Source organism: Astatotilapia calliptera, chromosome 23, assembly GCF_964374335.1.
Source record: "Astatotilapia calliptera chromosome 23, fAstCal68.1, whole genome shotgun sequence".
NCBI lineage: Eukaryota > Metazoa > Chordata > Actinopteri > Cichliformes > Cichlidae > Astatotilapia > Astatotilapia calliptera.
The window spans coordinates 13,485,597-13,504,432 of NC_137443.1; the positions used below are offsets into that span (position 1 = coordinate 13,485,597).

Consider the following 18,836-nt stretch of genomic DNA (forward strand, 5'->3'; position numbering starts at 1 on the left):
TTCACCTGAAAGCCTGAGCCCTAAAAGTTTACCCAAAACTACTGTTTGAAGAAAACCGATCAAATATCCACGGTAACAATGCTGGTTCTGTTCCTCATACATAAATATGTGTTTATGACACGATATCCCATTATCCTAAAAAACAAAGTAAAAAGTCGATTGACAAAGTTATGATAGGAAACATTTTTAGTTAAGAATATATATATTACTGGCACACAGTAACATACAGCCAATGAAACCCTCCAAAGGGTATTTTTAAAGTTAACGTAGCACGTGTTTAGTGGAGCATCCTCATCTTATGTCTCAGATTGTAATTTTTAATGTAAGAGATTTTACGTTAGTGCTGTTACGTTGCATGTTACTGATGCTAAAAGTTTATTATTGGAAACAGAATAAAAATGTACTCAGTATGATTTGGTGTGTTTGTGAGATGAGTACAAACAACTTTCATGTGACAAAGTTTCAAGCTTTGTTACCCTCAATGTTCGATCCGTTTTCTGATTATTAATCGTAGAAAAACTTTACCAAGTGCATTCTTTGTAAAATTTCACTCATCTTTTCGCCGTGAATCCTCCTGAGTCCAAATCATTTTCTGATATAGCTTTTATTTTTTAGATTGTGACACTTGGAGTGGGTCTAAAATTGATTTGGTTGCAGTTTAAATGTCCTTAGCTCTGATGTACTCTTGAGGGATTTTATTTTTAAACAATCACGATCGCCTATAACGGTAAAAGGTTGCATTGCTTTATTAAATAAAACATTCCAAAAAATCCAGCTTATTGTGATTGGTCAGGTGGGAAAATTTAGTAACCATCTTCCCTGACATCATTTGTGGCTATAAAATGATGTCAGTCAAAGGGCACTTAGTGATGCAGCAGTTAAATGAAGGAAGTCCAGACTTTACTTCTTGCAGGGCTGTCTGAGGGACTCCTTCAGAAGCTCGCTGAACTTGGCTGTGTCACATTTAGTCAACACAAACACGCTGTGGCTCTTCTTCAGCTGATTTGTGCGATCCAGCGCCAACATGCCTCGAGCAATGGAGCCCTGGAGCTCCACGCGGACGGGACACTCGATGCTCTCCGTCACCACGCTGCGGTCGATGCAGGCCGCCATCGCGTAGGAATCATAGGAGACAAAGCCCGGCCCAAAGTACACGTCTCTCTTAGTCATCATGGCCTCTCTGGAATAAGCCCAGCATTTAGACGTTATTATCCTCATGAAGCGTGCAGCTGGAGCGTCCTGATTGATGAGCTCCTCAAGGAACTCCTGCACAAATCAGGAATTTCAGTTTAAAGTGACCCACATGGCAGGGCCATGCACTTCTCTAAGCGTGGAGATCTTACCCACATCAGTGCGTTTCTGCACGCATATTCCCACGATGCCAGGTAGGTAGGACAGAGGAACTCCTCAAGAACAATATAGGCCGACTCTGGATCCATGGCGAAGTTAAACTCTGCACACAGAGTCACGTTTCCTTTTCCTATAAAGGCAGAAGCACCATTATTCACTCCTGAACGCCTCACGCTCGAACACCAGTCACCACGAGGCCGTTTTACCTTCCATGTTGCCGCCCATGATGTACACCTCCCTGAGCTTTTGGGGAAAATGGGGGTCAAGTCTGACCGCCAGCGCCAGATTAGTGAGCGGGCCGAGAGCCACCAAGGAGACCTGTGGAGGACATGTTTTCTTCCATTAGTGTTTTCTCAAGGGGAATTGTTGAGATCTGTGCCTAACTGAGCAAAGAATCATGCTCTTTGGGAAACGCATCACAATTTAGGATCAAATTGTGACTAAACGAAGGAGTTTTTGAACCTGGTTCTGGTTTTCGGACACCAGTCTTATCATTGCGGTAACTGCATGCTCCTTTTGGATTTTCTCCTCCCAACAAGGATCTTTCTCCTTTATCACATCTCCGAGTCCATCACTTCCAAAGTGGTCAGTGGGTGAGTTTCCCGCTCCAACCAGAGGGCCAGCAGAACCTCGAAACACTGGAATCTACAGGAGGAAGTTCAGATTAGTGCAGCTTTCCTTACAGATTAACACCTGAGTTCTGCCGACACAACACTGCGGTGTAAACCCTGCTGGCCAGGCTCAGCAAGACTTGTCACAAAATACCAAAGATTACAATATATTAAACTCCGCCAAGGATGTTACTTTAATGCTGCCATTTGTGTTTATGTGAGCAGAAATTCACTAGTCCAGGAACCTTTCTCCTAATCTGGTTAAACTAACATTTTATGAACATGCATGACAGGAAGTCTGTTACTGACTCTCAAAGGCAGACAAATCCCATCTGTTTAAACAACCAATGGATGATTTACAAAGGTATAAAAAAAAAATCCTTAAAGGGACCTCAGAGAGGGCAGTTTAGAAACAGATCATTGTTTCTAAACATAACATCTGTGTGTGTGTGATGCAGTTTTTATTTAATAATTGATATTTGAATAGCTGGAGGTCTGTGCTCTTCTAATTTCGACAATACCCTAATTGTTGTGACTAATGAGTCTGTGTGCTACACCAATACTTTGAAAAGTAACAACTTAGACTGTTTCTACAGCACATTTAAACACACGTGAACCGAAGTGCTGCACAGCAGGTGAAACATTCAGTAAAAAATTCATAGAAAATGAATCATTTAAGAACATTACATCTATATTAAAATACACAAATCTGCATTTCCTCAGATTGTGATTGTTCAGACAGCTTCAGTAAACGCACCCCGTTACGCTCACAGACTGAGAGCACCCTCAAAACGTTCTGACACACGTTGTCGACCGTCGTGTTCCCAAACACGCAGGTGACGCCCAGGATGTGGATGTTAGGCGCCGCCAACGCCATCATTATTGCCTGAGCATCGTCTATGCCGCAATCGGTGTCGATGATCATTAGCTTCTTTTCCATGGTCTCCTGTAAGATTACAAACAACACAATACATTAACTGTAAAACAGTAAAATATGATGAGCTCCTAACAGGCGGACATATGCACCACCTGGTTTTTCATTAGAGAGGAGTTTTTCACTGCTCTGCCTATCAAATATCTCCAGGATCCTGATTCTCAGCTCACACAGTAGATTCTGCTCAGTATTCAGAGCTGTCTGAAGGACCTTTGTCATCATTACCTGTATCTGCTGAGAGAAACTCCTCTAGTGGACTTCTGTACCTTTGGAGCCTGCCTCGGTTCTTGTTGCCTCACACCTGGCTGTGGCAGTACAGGTAGGTGGAGACACTCATACAGATTAACTTCTCCTCGGTGACCCTTTGGACTCTGAGGTTACTCTTTCTGGCAAGAGACGGTTTTGTTTTGTTGTTTTTTTGACATTTTAATCTTCAAGTCTTCAATCAAAGACTAAACAGCAGTGTAATATTCCTCACCATGACCTCTGAGGAGTGTTATCCTGTTATCAGGTTTGATTTACCCCTCAGCCCTTTTTCTTTTCTGTGTTTGTTAAAACAAGAAATGCCAGGGAAATGCTCTATTAGCAATGAAAATCCTACAGATAATACTAGAGTCAGTGGTGTCATTTTAGTTCAGAAAGGTACCGAAAGGCGCATTTAAAATCTTTTTACAGGAAAAAAAAAGTTTTGACACCAATATCACATCAATCATATTTGTTACTTGTTACGAAGAGCAAAATATCCCACACAAATCTGACTAAACTGGGAGCTGTTTCCACAAAAGAGAGCCCTGAAAACTAAAGGCTTTTCAGAATGTTTTTAAAACAACCTAATAATAATGAACTCAATTACTCAATAAAGTATTTAAGTAAGTAAGTTTGTGAGGTTTGCTCATAGGGGGTCATCTTGATTGTTAGCTCTTTGCCTTACAATAAAAAGCATCTTGATGCAACTGTTGATCTGATTTGGCGTTATGTAAATAAAAAGAAGTATTATTGGTTATTCAAATAATATTATCATCTGAAATGTGTTAAATAAATTCTAGTATTGGAACTGAAAAACATATCTTAACCATGAACAAATATTTAAAACAGAAGTTGACCCAAGGTTCTTTAAAACTCGGTTTCTAAAAAAAATTAAATGAAATAAATTCTTTTAAAAACCAAAAAACGTTTCAAAATACATGACAAGCTGAAAGGGTTGTTTTGTTGTGTTAACTAATTATTATGGAAAGTTACTATCGCTGTGATTTAGTGACCATTGTAACATGTTCAAGCACACTGCTCTGTATAAACTGCTTTTATAACTTTGAAGTATCCGTATCGGTAAGATTGGCCCTGTATTTTACTTGTTATCATATAGCACACCACCAGGGACAGGAGAAGTCATTCTGCTAGTGATTCGGCTAAGCTTAGCAATTAGGTTAGCTTCCTAAACAAACAATGAGTGAATATTATGCGTATAATTTGCAGATGATTCAGCAAAGAGTGTGTTTCTGATAAAGAACGTGAAGGTTACATTGTGAAATGAGCCGTTAAACAAAAGCATGCAAGCATGTAATGCACAGATTAACCTGCTGAAAAACACCACTGTAAGTAGTAACAGGAACCGGAAGTGATCCAATAGCAAGCCACGACCGCCAGAGGACGCGCAAAGATCAAAGTTCAGGTTTGCTTATAGTTTTTAGAGTCAGGTCACCTGTTAGAAGAAAGAAATCACAGTATGTCCACTACAAAAACGGCCAATCTGTATTTATAGAGTGATCGTGCGGTTTAAACTGCAAGTAATGTAATTATATTTTCGCTTTTAAAGGTTTAAGTCGGATCTCCAATGAACAGACTCACCTTAGGTCTGCGTGCTTGAGCTTCAAAGAGCCTCCGCAGGCGCTCGAGCAATTCGTGAGCCGCAGAGGGACACATTTCCGGTCTCTCTCTTATAGCCGTCTCCCCTCTGTCACACTGTCTTGTCTCAATCTCTTCCATTTTTCTTTCCTCAGTCTTTCTTACTGGTATGAGTACAGGGCGTGGCACTGGTAACCTTTAAACGTTTAAAATAATGCCTTGAAATAATGCAGAAAAATATTAACCGTTATGTTATTATTCATGCTGTCATTATTAACATTTTTTGTAGCTATACTGTTAAAAGTGACATACACTTTTAACAGTATAGCTATGATCAGCAGCTATGCACTCTGTGTTTGTGTGCATTGTGGTACAGGGGTCGTCCTCTGGACCACAGGGCGATGTATAAAGATGCTTGGGACAGCGTCTGCCTTCAGTCTCAACTTTCCCTTTTTAGTACAAACTGATCTGCCTCAAAATGTGCCTACAGACTAACTTCATTATATTTATTTCCATATACACAGAAACTAATTTACAGAATATGCAGCTCTACATGTCATTACATGTCTATAGGTTTATAAAAGTTTATGTTACATTAGTAACTAATGATTCTTTGCTAAATATCAGCAGGCAGTTTCCCATTCAAGCCTACTGCATGTCTGCATTTAACTTGCTCTCGGCAAAACCAATGGAGGTATTGAGATTCTCAACTCCTGGGTTTTTGGAAAATGTTTTAAGTATATGCCTTTCTGTGTGGAGTTTGCATGTTCTCTCCGTGTTTGCGTGGGTTCTCTCCGGGTACTCCGGCTTCCTCCCACAGCCCAAAGACATAACTCTAAATTAGCCCTGTGACAAACTGGCGACCTGTCCAGGGTGTACCCTGCCTCTCGCCCTATGACAACTGGGATAGGCTCCAGTCCCCCACCCTGAAAAGGGATAAGCGGAGGAGAATGGATGGGTGGATGGAAAAACAATGTTAACTTGTTACAATGGCGTTAAAGCCATAGTAATAACTGTTAACGCCGTGGGTAACGGTGACCGTTTACTCACCGCATACATATATATTAATGAAACTACATATAAGATAACATTTTTTTTTAAGTTAATGCATTTAGAGATTAATAATTACCACAAATAATAAATGTATCGACGGACGTGTCTCTGAGTCTACAAATTTAAATTGCCCGGTATGCACTTTCAGGAACTATCTGAATATATCACGTGACGCTGACGAGACTCGTCCATTCAAGCGCTCTACTGTGATTGGTTTAAACTGAGAAATAATTTTACTGAGACGGGAAGAGGAGGCGCCAACTGGACACGTCCAAATATGTAGTAAATTTAATGCAGTGCAATAACATACACATGTGTGCGATGAAAAGTGTTTTTGCTCATTTAAACTTTCTGTTTTTGTTTTTTTAACAATCTTATAAGAATTTAACAACGTTGATATTTCCCTTCCTCCCGGTTGCTCCTCAGAATGGTATAGTCCGATGGACCTGCTCAGGAAGAGGCTGCGGGTCAGAAGGACGACGTTTGTTGCTTATTTTCGGCTATTTTCCACATTTTTCGTGCTAATGTGTGCGGCGATTTGGTAGTTTGCTCTCAGCTTTATCTTTTTCCGCCTCCCCGCCAAGGGTGGTCATTACTGAAGATTTTATGAGTCTATCTGTGATGCTGAAAATGACGGCTGGGCGTGTTTACGTCCGCTAACCAAATTGGATGTTTGTGGGTGATCGCAGCAGCTTTACAGGTGAACCGTTAGTTAATGTTTAGGTGGATATCAAGAGCCATGCTGTCTGTTTCTATGATAGGTGACTCATTGTAGGCTAAAGGCTAAGAGGAACAGTGCTTGTTTGTCTCTCCGTGAGCCTGACAAGTGACATTCAGGATTATGTCTTTGGAATTTGTTATGTTCATAGTTTCAGGTGTTTTCGTTAACGTGGACCAACACTGGGTTTGCCAGGGGGACGATTTAAAGACTGTATATAAATGAAGGAGCTAGCTTGCTTTACAATTGTATAAGACCCTCTGCCTATTAACACTCTACTTTGTCTATAAAATTTCTTTTTTGATATCTGCTTCATGTTTGTCCACCATCCCTTCCAATGAAGATCTGAGCATCTTCAGCTCTACCTCCTGTCTCCAAACCATACATGAAAGCAGGTCTCATTACCATCTTGTAAACCTTCCCTCTCACTCTTGCTGCTCTCCTGTCTTCACCTCTCTCGTCCGCAGTCGAGAGAGTTAGTTACCCCAGTTATTTAAACCGATCTATCTTCGTTACCTGTGCTCCATCCGTCTCTCTTTCATCCACAAACATGTATTCAGGCTTGCTTTTACGGATCTCCATTCATCCTCTCTCCAGTATATACTTCCACCTCTGCTGCCACTTCACCAACGCATGGCACAACATATAAGAGCCACCTCCACGTGACAAGACTCAGCAGTCCATCTGCATCTAAAGAACAAAGGTCACTCTTTCGAAAATGCCAGTGTTCATATTTTGGACAGAGAAGATGGATGGTTTGAAAGAGGAGTAAAAGAAGCCATTTATGTCCACTGTGAGCGACCATCTTTGAACAAAGGCGGTGGCTTACGACACCAACTGTCTGCCATCTATAATCCAGTTTTGAGTTCCCTTCCCAGACGCCTTAACGCCCACTCACATCCTGGGCCATATGACCTCAGGAAATCACATGATAGGGTGGGGCTAGGTTTCACAATGAGCTCACCCGAAACCTTGGCTGATTATGACCTACACCCGTTTTCACACCTTGGCTCATGTGATTGGGTAGAGGATCATTAGGGGGTCCTTTTGTCCCTCTTGGGGGGATACTCCCACAGGGTTTAAATCTGGGACTCTCCACCATTTGACCCTAGAACTGAAGAAGCTTCTCGGATGAGAGATGAAACGTCTTCAAGCAACTTAAAGAAGTCTTTCATTAGACTTCCACCTCTGCAGACTCCACTTGATCACTACGGATCAGTGTCATCTGCAAACTCCTGCCTGACCTCATCCATCAGCCTCTCCATCACCACTGAAAAAAATTTAATCTCACCCCCAACTTGAACCCATCTGTCACTCCTAACACACATCTCCCCACTGTCTCGCTGTCCTCATACATGTCCTGCACGACCTTAACATACTTTTCTGCCACTCCTGACTTCCTTATGCAGTTCCTCTTTTGGCGCCTTATAATATCCTTTCTCTGATCCATGCAGAGACCGTCAATCTCCTTCTGACCTTTTCTGTACTCCCCCATCAACACTCCCTAAGCACACATTACATCTGTAGAGCTCTTTCTCAGCATGAAGGCATACTGCTGCTACTTAACCTAGCTTCAACAACTCTTTCCCACAGCTTCATGGTGTGGAGCTCTGCACATCACCCTTGTTCTTGAAAATCAGTACCAGTGCACTTCTTCTCCATTCCTCAGGCATCCCCTCACTCTGTAGGACTTAATTATTTTATTATTAAGCAATCTTGTTGAAAAGTCCACTGGAAATTTTTGATAATGATGGATTTTGCTAGTTATGGTAACTGTTAGACTAAGAAAGTTGGTTCATGTGTTTCAGGAGCTTTTTGGTTCTGCATTCTCTCCAATGTATGATCCAAATACATTTGAAGGCAGGTGATTGGATGCAAATTCCTTTCACAGAAGCAAAAATATTAAAATATTAAACATCACGTGCAACAAAAAGGCAAAAGTAAAGTAGAATAGTTTGGTAAAATAAAATACAGTAATGGAAGACAAGCTCAGTGTGGTAAAAATTACAAAGAAGAAGGAGAGGGAGAACAAATACACAGAAAGAGCTTGGTGAATAAAAATCTGTTGTGATATGTAACATATGTAAGATTCCCCTGTGTCTGTGTTTGTGGCAGCAGAGCTGAGCTATCCTGATGTAATACAGATGTTTCTGTGTCAGATAAAACTATTAGCTGACTGATTTCTCCTATCTGAGTGCAGTGTGAGGTCTCTATCTCTGCACTTTCATCTTCTTCTCATATATTTTGAATAACCTCCTTTTTTCCCTGCAGAGGTCACTTCTCCATCATCGCGTTCCGTCTCGTCCGGTTCTGTTGCCAGTCAGCTTAGCGGCCGCTCGATGCCTAACACCTCAGAGGGTCAGGGAACAAACCTGTCTGGGTCTGCGGAGCCATCAGGGCTGCAGCGGACCGCAGACAGGGAGGAGGAGCACAGCCTGATTCGGTCCCTGGCCCGGGATGCCGCGAGGGTGAGGCGGGCTTCTAGTGCTGAGCTCCACCTGCCGTGGACCTGCCCGGTCACACACTCCCGTGAGAAGTTCTACACAGTCTGCTCTGATTATGCCCTCTTAAACCAGGCTGCCTCCGTGTACTGCCCCCCAAACACAGGCAGGGACGCGCTCTCAAAGAAGCAGGATGACGGATCCCCACGTGTAAAGCCCAAACCCTCCACAGAGCTCAGTGCCGCACACACTGGAGGTTCCCGTGGGGGGGCAGGCGAGGACTGTGACATGGAGGACGTGTCCAAGCCTATTTTGGCCTGGGAGATTGACACAGCAGACTTCAACACTGCATATACAAGGAAAATAAGAGCAAGTAAGAAAGGTCTGGAAGTGAATTTAATCAGTTTGGTTTACATGATGTCACACTTTGATGTTTTTTGAAACACTTTTTCAGGCAATGGTAAGAAATGCGGCGCTAAGAAGATGAAGTCATCCGACAGACCCAGCAGGAACCTGCAAGATGTCCCTCCTCACGCCTCACTGGAGGAGATCAAACAGAGGAAAGTGCTCGACCTCAGAAGATGGTAATGTTATATTTAGCCTCCATTTTCATTTCCTCCATGTTCGTGCAGTGACTTTTACAGAAAGGAAAGCAGAGACCATCCCCTCCATCTCCCTGTACACACAAACAAAAAACATCTCTCTTTACTATTTACTCACTATTTAACAAGATAAACTGGATCAGATTAAAACATACCATTCATGCTGTTTATTTTCACTCTACATGGACATCTTCACATTTTTGTATCTACTATCTGTTTAGGAAAAGAACCAATAAAACACTATGAAAACACCTCAGTATACATGAAACTGTTTTATTGGAAAGTTGTGCCTAAAATATCAAAAGTAAAAATAATCACTCTACAGAATAATGTTCTCTCTCTGTGTTAAATCGTGTATTATTTATATTACCTTAAACATATAACTGCTGTGTATGTTTAAGGTTGAGCGCATTGTAAATAGTTATTCTGTTTAATGTTTAATGTCCAACATCACATGTTTGCGATGATCTCTAAAAAAGTTAATGAGCTGATAAATACAGGTCTACAAAAGTATATGAAAATATTAATCACAAAAAAATAATCTGAATTAAAAGCGTTGAGTGTTGTGTGACGTGGTTAATGGTCAATATCTATCGGGGGATTAAAATATGGATGGAAAATGTTGGTGGAGTGTTGGCAAAACAGCTGGTTAAACCTATTACGTTTAGAGATTTTTATAGATGCTATTCTGAAAGTGCTGCTGAGCCTGCACCTGCTCAGCTTGCCTGTTTTATTAGACCAGACATGGTCAGCGCCACTGTCCATTATGTCCATTATGGTTATAGCTTCCCTTGCTAATGTACTAAAGGAGTTATTAACATCCTTTTCAAACTTCATCTTCTCTACATCACACATGTCGGCTGAGGTGATTCGCCGACGGTAAATCACTGAAGCTCTTTTACTTGCTACTCCACCACTAAGCTGTGTTTCCACACAAAGGGTCAATCATAATTGATATCAGAGCAGTGAAAGCAGAGCCGGGGTTGCTTCCCTTGCATTCTTGTTTCCCATCAGACCAGACGAGAGGTTTGTCCAAAATGTGCATATGCAAACCATCAGAAAAAAGCTCCTCCGGTCAGTGTTACTGGGAGACGGACACGACTATATAACAGAGGGAGCTATGGTCTCCATTGTGCATGAAATAAGCGCAGCTTTAGCGACAACTGCTGACTGTGGCCACAAGATGGCAGTCATGTAGAGGATGGATGGAAACATTTGATTGTCTGAGATAAAAGGGGAGAGATTGATTTGACTCTCTGCACTCTCCATTTTCACTGCAGAGCTTTAGAGCCAGCTCAATGCCCTTTTTTGTCCCCTGGGGTCAGGATTTACTAAAGAAGGGCAGTAAAGTTTTGAAACCAAAGAGCGAGGACACGGTCAGCGCATTTGTGTTTATTTGAATGAGTTTTTCTTTCACAGCACAACGGCTGTCTCGTTTTGTTGTCGCTGTGGCTGTGACAGCTGCATCTAGAAGTGTTCATTTATCTGAAATTGTAATTGCACAGGCGGATGACTGAAAGCTGTGAGGGCAGTGCCAAATGTTTGCCTCTGTCCTCCGGGTTTTTTCTGGAGTAAGACTCTGCCATTCTGCTGAATGGTTGCACATTGATTTAAGGCAGTGAATATTTGTTACCTTCCTACTGTAATCCAGCATTTCCTGTTATTTCTGGCAATTTTGATAAACCAATATGAATACTTGAAGAAATTAAACCCCACATAAAAAAGTATTTTCATTGCAACCCCGGTGATTCTCCAGAAGCTCTTGTCTTCTTTCGGAGAGGACCCGTTACCTTAACAGAAGTCTGTCTTTTGTGTTATAATCCATTTTTCTGCAGGTACTGCATCAGTCGGCCACAGTATAAGACGTCTTGTGGGATCTCCTCGCTGGTTTCCTGCTGGAACTTCCTGTACAGCACGCTTGGCGCAGGAAAGTGAGCAGCCTGCATCTTATCTCATAAAAAAAAAAATCAGCTTATGAAGTGTGGGCGATGAATAAAAGGTGTAAATGTTTGTTTGCATTGCCAGTCTGCCACCCATCTCTCAGGAGGAAGCTCTGCATATTCTGGGGTTTCAGCCGCCGTTTGAAGAAATCAAGTTTGGTCCCTTCACCGGCAACGCTACACTGATGCGGTACACAAACCTTCCGTCTTTTACTTTAAAAAAAAAAAATCTAAAGAGTGCGCAGGTCTGCAGTCAGTGCGTTTTCCTCACAGGTGGTTCAGACAAATCAACGACAACTTCCGAGTGCGAGGTTGCTCCTATATTCTGTACAAACCACACGGAAAGCACAAGACAGCAGGAGAAACAGGCGAGTCAGCTGACCCACTCAGCGCTGTTATTCTTACAGATGTGCAGCTTGAGTGATTAAACTCGTTCTTCTTTTCAGCTGAAGGAGCTCTGATGAAACTGACACAAGGCCTGAAGGACGAATCCATGGCCTACATTTACCACTGTCAGAACCACTACTTTTGCCCCGTGGGGTTCGAAGCCACGCCGCTCAAAGCAGCAAAGGCGTACAGGTAACGCCACGTCACAGCAGTTAGAACTGCTCATTTAGATCAGTGCTCGCTAAAAGCTGTGTTTTGAGATTTTTCTGCTAGCCCCTGCACAAAATATAATGAATGAGGTTTCGGTTTACTGCATTGATCCACATTAAAGGCTCATTTTATTTTATGTAGATATTTACTTGATGATGCTCGTTCATTTTTTTTTTTAATTTTTTAAACTTTTTAATTTAGCTTATTTCTTTTTGTGTAGAGTTGTTTTGTTTTGTCATATTTCTTTGTTGCATTGTTTGCTGTAAGTTTACGTTTGTTAGAGATTTTATTTAATCTTTTGGCTGCGTGAAAAAGACGTTTTAATGGGACTCTTTGCAGTCCTGAGGACAAAGTCTTGACTTGAATTAGAGGGTAAGTAACAGGAAACTGTTTATTCTTAGAGGTGCTCAGGAAGTGTGAACACCTCTTTAAAAGCAGAGGCTTCGGCACATTCAGGTGTGTGCTAAGTCTTCCCAGGAGTGGACATCCCAGCATATTCACTCCATGCTCAAACCCTGCAGTGCTCAGAGAAACTCCATAACTCTACAGGCCACAATAAGCATGTTAAAGGTTAAATCCATGAAAGCACACTTTAAAAAACTTAATTTACCTAATTTTATGACCCTCTGAGGAGCAGCTGATTTTTTTATTATGTCCTGAGATGTAAAATCTTATGGACTTAAACAAGAGACTTTACATTCTTAATGTCACCATATGAAAATATTAACAAATTAGTTGACTAGTTTTTAGTAACAGATGTTGTCCTGTTTTCTGTGAAGGGGCGCTCTTCCCACTAACGAAATGGAATACTGGATCTTAATCGGGGAACCCAGCAGAAAACATCCGGCTATTCATTGTAAAAAGTATGTTTCTGTTCAGTTTTTACTCCATTTCCACGTCTGCTGCTGTTAAGCAGTTTAACAGGAAGTTCTCTCTGCAGGTGGCTGGATATCGTGACTGACCTCAACACCCAAAATCCAGAATACCTGGACATTCGCCACACAGAGAGGGGGATTCAGCGCCGCAAAACCAAAAAGGTTCCAATTCTCAGACCAGCTGTTTAAATGTTTGTGTGTCTGAGATGGTGAATAACTAAAAGGCTTCTTCATTCGCAGGTAGGTGGAAACCTGCACTGCATCATGGCCTTCCAGAGGGTCAACTGGCAGAAGCTTGGCCCCTGGGCGCTGAATTTGGAAAACCTGCGGCACGACTTTCACCAATCTGCCACGGAAAGGGCCCACGCGAGCGACGACAGCGAAGAGAGGACGTCAGCCAAGCGGATGGCCCAGCTGGGACGCTCGCACAGCATGGGAAGCCAGAAAGACACCAGCTGGAAACGCCTGTCCAACAGCACGGAGTACAGACAGCGCAGCTCGCCCGACAGCGACCTCGAAGAAGACATCACAGACTGAAAGGTTCTTAGGGATGAGCAGGATGAGGACTGAGTATCTAAACAGTAGTGAAGTTATGAAGTTAAAGAATAGGTCTGGGGTTTTCTGCAGTTTACTGTTAATAAACGGCATGAAAACACCAAAATGCACTGTTAGTGAAGCGTTAGGACTCTTTAAATGTCCAAAAACAGCTCAGATACGTAGTTTCATTTTTTTTAAAATCATCTCCTAAAACTGCTCGATGCATCCATTTCTTCTGCTTATCCAAAGTCGGGTCACTTCTAGGCTCAGCAGGTTATGCCAGATATCCTTTTTCCCAGTGACCTTTCCCGTTCCCCCTGCGGCATCCCAAGGTGTTCCCAGTCAAAATGAGATATGGGTCTGCTAGGGGGTCTCCTCCCAGTTAAAAACCTATAGAGGGAAGTGACCAGGAAGCAGTTTTTATTGAATTTATTGACAGTAGAAGCTTTACAGAAATCACAAGAGTCTTTTTTGAATATTTAAGACTACCACATGTTCAGCTCATTTTAGTGCTTTGAAGCAGATACTCTCTTTAGGGTGTTTTCACTTCTTGTTTGTCTCCTGTGGCCATATCCTTTTTCTTTGCTCACTTTGTCCTTTAGCAGTGAAGACAAGCAATATGGAGACAGCTGCTTCGCAATCATTACAGAGGCAGTTCCATGACTGATCCACATGAAATTTCTGGCCCATGTAGCATTGCGTGCAGCTTTCAGGTCAGCAGTAACTTGAAATGGTTTTCCAGCCTTGTGTTTTCAGTCTGAAGCAGTAAACCGACAAACTAACGAAGTAAACTTTGAGGCCATCAGTCGTCTGCGTCCTTCTAACCGGGGCGACATTGAACCAGTTACAGTTATTTCCTCTGGAAAAAGGTTGAGTGTTGAGTGAGTAAAAATTCAGAAATAATTCTCAAGTACATGTTTCCCATGTAAATCGTCTCAACTTTCTCTTTGTAACACTACGGCAAGTTTGGTTCTTCGGTCTGTGGAAATGTGGATTGGCAGCAGCCGAATTTCTTCAGTAGCTCTGTGTTGTTGTGTCGAGACGCAGCAGAAGAACTGAAATTAATAAACTCATTTGTAGCCACCTGTTGCGAAAAGCTCAAATATTTGACCAATCAGAAAACGTGCAACACTTCTGCAGAATATCCCAGCAGAACGTTTTCTTCTAATAGAAACAGGGAGGATGCTTTGGTTTGCTGTAATCATTCCCGCAAGAGATTTGGCCGCAGATCATAAATGAATAAATCTATAAATAATAAATAAAAGGAGCTTTGAGAAGTCGGACCCACTCAAAGCAAACCTCACGGCGTTGCCGCTCATCACAGACACGTTTCTGCAGGTTTAATCTGAGCTGCACCGACACATCCACTGTACATTCTTTCAGACGCAGCTCATCGTACAGGTACAGGAGGTGGGATCGTTTCTCACCTGGCGTTCAGCGGCTCGTCCAGTTAAAGTATCGTGAAAGCTGCTGGCGTTGTGTTGTGTTTCGTGAAATCTCCGGGGGGACGGTAGACAATCCTGGTGTTTAAACACAGGAGCTGTAGAAACTTTGGACACTCCGAGTGACACTCATGGTTTATTTCAGACACGAGCAGTTCCTTTACATGTTTCTTTGCACCTTTTGTGGGTCCGTTTGTCTCTGACCCACACACACAGTCATTGTGTACCTAAGTGGGTTTGATGTAGTGGTTTATTTATTGACTTATTTTACAATAAAATGGGATTTTTAAGAATTCCTGCAGCATTCGTATTTCTTTTTTGTTTAACATTTATTGTGACTCTTCCGGTGTTGCTTTTATTCACACGGCTTATTCACAGTCTCATTTCATGTCAAATAAAGCATGTAGAACCCTTTTTACCATGAAAGTCTTAGTCACCAGCATCATGTAATCAATCACAGATTTCATTATAATTTGCAGAAAGTCAGCAGTGACAGGTTTCTGCCTCCTTCAGCTTGTCCTGTTCTTGTAGGCAGCCAAGTTTTGAGGCCTCTCTGCAGAGGCTGGAGGTTCAACGCCCCTTTAACTGCTGTCTTAGCTCTGCTATGTGAGCAGGGCCGATACGACAGCATCCCCCTGTAAGACAGAGAAGAGCTGCTCAGAGAAAATGCTGCAAAACAGAAAAAGACTGAGTATAAGAGAAAGCAGCTGAGCTCACCTATCAGAGCAGCGCCCTGCTTCACCCACATGTGGCTCAGATCAGGCGTCCATCCTGATGGTTTTCCTGATGTTTGCCACCTTTGAATGAAAAAAAGATCCTTTACTGAATCCACACAGATATTTAGCAGATTTTCCTTTTTCTCTTTAAGGAATCAAGTTTTTATGGTAGCTTTATGTTGTATTTACAGAATGTAAACGTTGATGTGAGGCGTTTAGACTTAGTGTGTTAATTTAGCTTCAGACCCACCCCCGCTCAGTGTCCCACTCCTCTCCGCTGTTAGGGTACACCACCCAGCTCATGTTTGAGACGTGCAGCGGTCCAGCAGAGTCCAGCAGCGACTCCACCACGTCTGGAGGACAGCAGTTGACTCCCACAGCGAGCAGCTGCGTGGATCTCTCGGCGACCCGCATGGCGTCAGCGAACAGGCTGCCGTCCGATATACGCTTCTCGTCCTGATGGCGAGGCGAGTCATTGTGTGACTAACAACGAACTAATATGGATCTTTCGTCATCGCTGTTCACGGGCAGCGATTACCTTACAGGAGAACGACAGCCAGGCTTTTGAGTTTGGAAACTCCCTCAGCAGCTCCACCACAGCCTCCGCCTCTTTGATGCTCGGGATTGTCTCAAAGGCGATCAGATCAACTCCCGCAGCTGCTAAGCAGTCAACCTGAGGCCTGTGCCAAACTTTAAGCTCCTTCAAATAGATTAAAGACACAAGTGTACACAGCTTAAATGTGTTTTACAATTAAAATGTCATATAGATCTCTGTTGTACTCAAAATGCTTCAATTTTGTTTGTAATTCTGAAAGTAGCCATAGTATTAAGGTAAAAAGTGTCATAGTGTCATTAAATATACTGAAGTTATTGTCCCAAAAAAGGAGGTACTTAATGATTTTTCATGAAATGAACCGAAAATATAAACAGAACCAGAACCGGAGATATAAACAACTATTCTGGGTAATCTTCTCAAAGCAGGCATAAAGTCCAGTAGGTGGCTGAGGGGTACCTACTTCAACACTCATCTGCTCTGCGTAAGCGCCAGTGTACTCCGAGCCATCGTGGAGAAAGGCCCCGTACGGCCCCACAGAGCCTGCCACCAGGGGGCGTCTCTTCCCTTTACAGAGAAATAAACAGTGAGATTATATCACAGTTTACAGCAAGAGTCGGCTCAGCTCAGCGTAAGCTCTCCTACCTGACTCAAACCTCTTCACCGTCTCTTTGGCCAGATGAACTCCGGACATCAGCAGCTCTCTGGCGCGTTCAGCGCTCACCTCCAGGTGGCTGATGAATCCTGGGATACTTGCCTGGTATGTGGCTGTCGTGATGACATCAGCACCACTGAGGAGGAACCTGTTCACACAAAGTGTATACATTAAGTGCTGATTGATTTGTATTTACCAACATTTTTTGCATAGACACACCTGTAATGAGCATCTCTTATGGCCTGAGGAGCAGTGTGCAAAAGCCTGGCGCTCCACAGAGGGTCTCCCTGCATATGTAACACACACACACACACGAATTTCAGTCCAGATTCACATTAATAAAAAAAATCTTATATTTGATCTGTAAAGACCAGATAAAAATATTATTCACCTGTTTACGTACTTTATATTTCTCAAGAGGGCAGATTTGGGAAATTCAGTAAAGATAATACAATGAAAAAAAAATAAAAGCTGTGAAAAACAAGTAGCTCACAGTCACAGAGAGGCCGTGAGAACAAGGCCAGAGGATATATTCAGGTCATTTAACCATCTCTCTGAAAATAAATACAAAACTATGCAGGTATTTTCTGCTGCAAAGATACAGAGTACACTCAGATCGCAGATGAGCCTTTGATGCTCAGGTTTGACTGACTCTGTAAAGTTCAGCAAGCTGTGATTCTAAGTAGGGAATATCTGCAGTCTACATCCCAGGTGAAGCATTGTGAGCAACTAACAAGTCCCAAGTTGCACAAGTTTCACCAGCACGTGTAGGAAATGCAGGTGTGGTGACGACTGGAAGTTTCTCGGGTGGAGTGGACAGAGTTTTTCTAACTTCACAAACAGATGTGCTGTAGACAAAGAAACTTAATGTAAGAAGAAAAAACACTTCTGTTTTGTTTTGTGCGCTTTTGAATCTCTTGGGTTTCAGTGGGTTGGACATCTCAGGGCCACATATGCTCCCATTCAGGTGACGTCTTTTTCAGGAAAGGCCTTGCGTATTTCAGCAGGATGATGGTAAACAGCATACTTCATCAAATCTGAGTCTGAGTGCTGAACTGCAGGCCTGTTGTCCAGACCTTTCATCAAGCAAAGCGTCTGGAGCATCATGAAACCAAAAACACAACAAAGGAGATTCAGGACTGCTGAGCAGCTAGAATCCTGTATCAGACCAAAATGGGATGACATTCCTCTCCTGATAAGTCCAGCAGCTGCTCTCCTCAGTTCCCAGACACATGGCCTTGTCCCACCCTTTTTTTTATAGATATGTTACTGCCATCAACTTCAAAATACAGACATGGATTAAAAATAGACACAAAACATCTCCAGAGAGAAATTAAATTAGTCTAATCAATAGAAAATGGTGACCTGTTGCAGGTTATTTTTATGATTTACCTGCAGTTTGGCTCCATGCGCTTCCAGATCAGTTGCCAGTCCACCATCTAGGATCAATGGCCCTTCATCATTAACCATTTGTGTGAGAAGAGCAGAGGAGCCCATGGAGCAACACTTTATTAAAAGATTTACTGGAGAATTCTTTGCACTGCTTTTCATAAGAAGATCATTCAGTCAAGTTACTAACGCTGACTCCTCTGAAATAACACCACCGGGCAGCTTAATTATTCACACAGAAGAGAGTGAAGTGCAACATCAGATCCTTCACGTTTCATAATGTTGTCCTTCCGGGTAACAGTGAAGGTGCGTTTATGGCCGCTCAAAACTGAACTTCTTCTTCGCAGCATCAGCAGACCGCCACTAGATGTCCTCCTACACAATAAATGCACACTGTATTTCACCAGAATCCGATTCTTGCTCGCTCCTTTACTTTATAAACAACCACTGGAGCAAGACAGCGCAGCTTTTCTTTTGTACTGCTTTATAATTATCACGTATACAGTTTAATTTAAGATATCCATCCAATCATTTATGACTAATATATTACATTTTAAGGTCTGCATAAAAACAAATAACAA

At 42.4% G+C, this 18,836-nt stretch overlaps 3 protein-coding genes and 1 long non-coding RNA gene across 7 annotated transcripts; 1 reads left to right on the forward strand and 3 right to left on the reverse strand.

Moving 5' to 3' along the window:
- Positions 1 to 722: 722 nt before the first annotated feature.
- LOC113015742 (inosine-uridine preferring nucleoside hydrolase) lies at positions 723 to 5,989 on the reverse strand. Of its 4 annotated transcripts, none has more exons than XM_026157946.2 (7): positions 5,867 to 5,989; positions 4,741 to 4,933; positions 2,719 to 2,907; positions 1,813 to 1,995; positions 1,557 to 1,668; positions 1,344 to 1,480; positions 723 to 1,266 (listed from the first exon to the last, which is right to left on the reverse strand). In XM_026157946.2, exons 2-7 carry the CDS (start codon positions 4,876 to 4,878, stop codon positions 901 to 903), a joined length of 1,125 nt encoding a protein of 374 aa, XP_026013731.2. In that variant the 5' UTR covers positions 4,879 to 4,933; positions 5,867 to 5,989; the 3' UTR covers positions 723 to 900. The 4 variants fall into 4 exon arrangements, with proteins under 4 accessions (XP_026013731.2, XP_026013732.2, XP_080153576.1 ...); XM_026157947.2 differs by having other exon boundaries at positions 4,741 to 4,955; positions 5,867 to 5,987; XM_080297450.1 differs by lacking the exons at positions 4,741 to 4,933; positions 5,867 to 5,989 and adding an exon at positions 4,470 to 4,594.
- Positions 5,990 to 6,222: 233 nt separating this feature from the next.
- Positions 6,223 to 13,648, forward strand: LOC113015740 (basic immunoglobulin-like variable motif-containing protein). The gene is made up of 10 exons (XM_026157940.2): positions 6,223 to 6,490; positions 8,780 to 9,322; positions 9,404 to 9,533; positions 11,387 to 11,482; positions 11,577 to 11,681; positions 11,765 to 11,859; positions 11,938 to 12,070; positions 12,868 to 12,951; positions 13,029 to 13,125; positions 13,204 to 13,648. The coding sequence occupies exons 1-10, from the start codon at positions 6,460 to 6,462 to the stop codon at positions 13,498 to 13,500; spliced, it is 1,611 nt and encodes a 536-aa protein (XP_026013725.2). The 5' UTR covers positions 6,223 to 6,459; the 3' UTR covers positions 13,501 to 13,648.
- On the reverse strand, positions 9,328 to 11,503 carry LOC145424273 (uncharacterized). The gene is made up of 2 exons (XR_013905294.1): positions 11,342 to 11,503; positions 9,328 to 9,625 (listed from the first exon to the last, which is right to left on the reverse strand). It is a non-coding gene; the product is annotated as an uncharacterized LOC145424273 (long non-coding RNA).
- A 1,417-nt stretch (positions 13,649 to 15,065) lies between the features above and the next one.
- LOC113015743 (uncharacterized) lies at positions 15,066 to 18,555 on the reverse strand. The gene is made up of 8 exons (XM_026157950.2): positions 18,259 to 18,555; positions 17,086 to 17,153; positions 16,857 to 17,014; positions 16,675 to 16,778; positions 16,197 to 16,358; positions 15,909 to 16,114; positions 15,660 to 15,739; positions 15,066 to 15,577 (listed from the first exon to the last, which is right to left on the reverse strand). The coding sequence occupies exons 1-8, from the start codon at positions 18,415 to 18,417 to the stop codon at positions 15,513 to 15,515; spliced, it is 1,002 nt and encodes a 333-aa protein (XP_026013735.2). The 5' UTR covers positions 18,418 to 18,555; the 3' UTR covers positions 15,066 to 15,512.
- Positions 18,556 to 18,836: the final 281 nt, after the last annotated feature.

Bases quoted from the DNA above. Each gene is read 5' to 3' on its own strand.
- LOC113015743 (XM_026157950.2), bottom strand. From the start codon at position 18,417: ATGAAAAGCAGTGCAAAGAATTCTCCAGTAAATCTTTTAATAAAGTGT. The intron at 16,359-16,674 runs GTAGGTACCCCT...ATCTATTTGAAG, and splicing joins CAGAGCAGATGAGTGTTGAA to GAGCTTAAAGTTTGGCACAG. The intron at 16,115-16,196 runs GTAATCGCTGCC...CCTCGCCATCAG, and splicing joins GGCTGTCGTTCTCCTGTAAG to GACGAGAAGCGTATATCGGA.
- LOC113015740 (XM_026157940.2), top strand. From the start codon at position 6,460: ATGTTTGTGGGTGATCGCAGCAGCTTTACAG. The intron at 11,860-11,937 runs GCGAGTCAGCTG...TCTTCTTTTCAG, and splicing joins CAAGACAGCAGGAGAAACAG to CTGAAGGAGCTCTGATGAAA. The intron at 12,952-13,028 runs GTATGTTTCTGT...TTCTCTCTGCAG, and splicing joins CCGGCTATTCATTGTAAAAA to GTGGCTGGATATCGTGACTG.
- LOC113015742 (XM_026157946.2), bottom strand. From the start codon at position 4,878: ATGGAAGAGATTGAGACAAGACAGTGTGACAGAGGGGAGACGGCTATA. The intron at 1,996-2,718 runs GTGCGTTTACTG...TTCCTCCTGTAG, and splicing joins CAGTCTGTGAGCGTAACGGG to ATTCCAGTGTTTCGAGGTTC. The intron at 1,481-1,556 runs GTAAAACGGCCT...CTGCCTTTATAG, and splicing joins CATGGGCGGCAACATGGAAG to GAAAAGGAAACGTGACTCTG.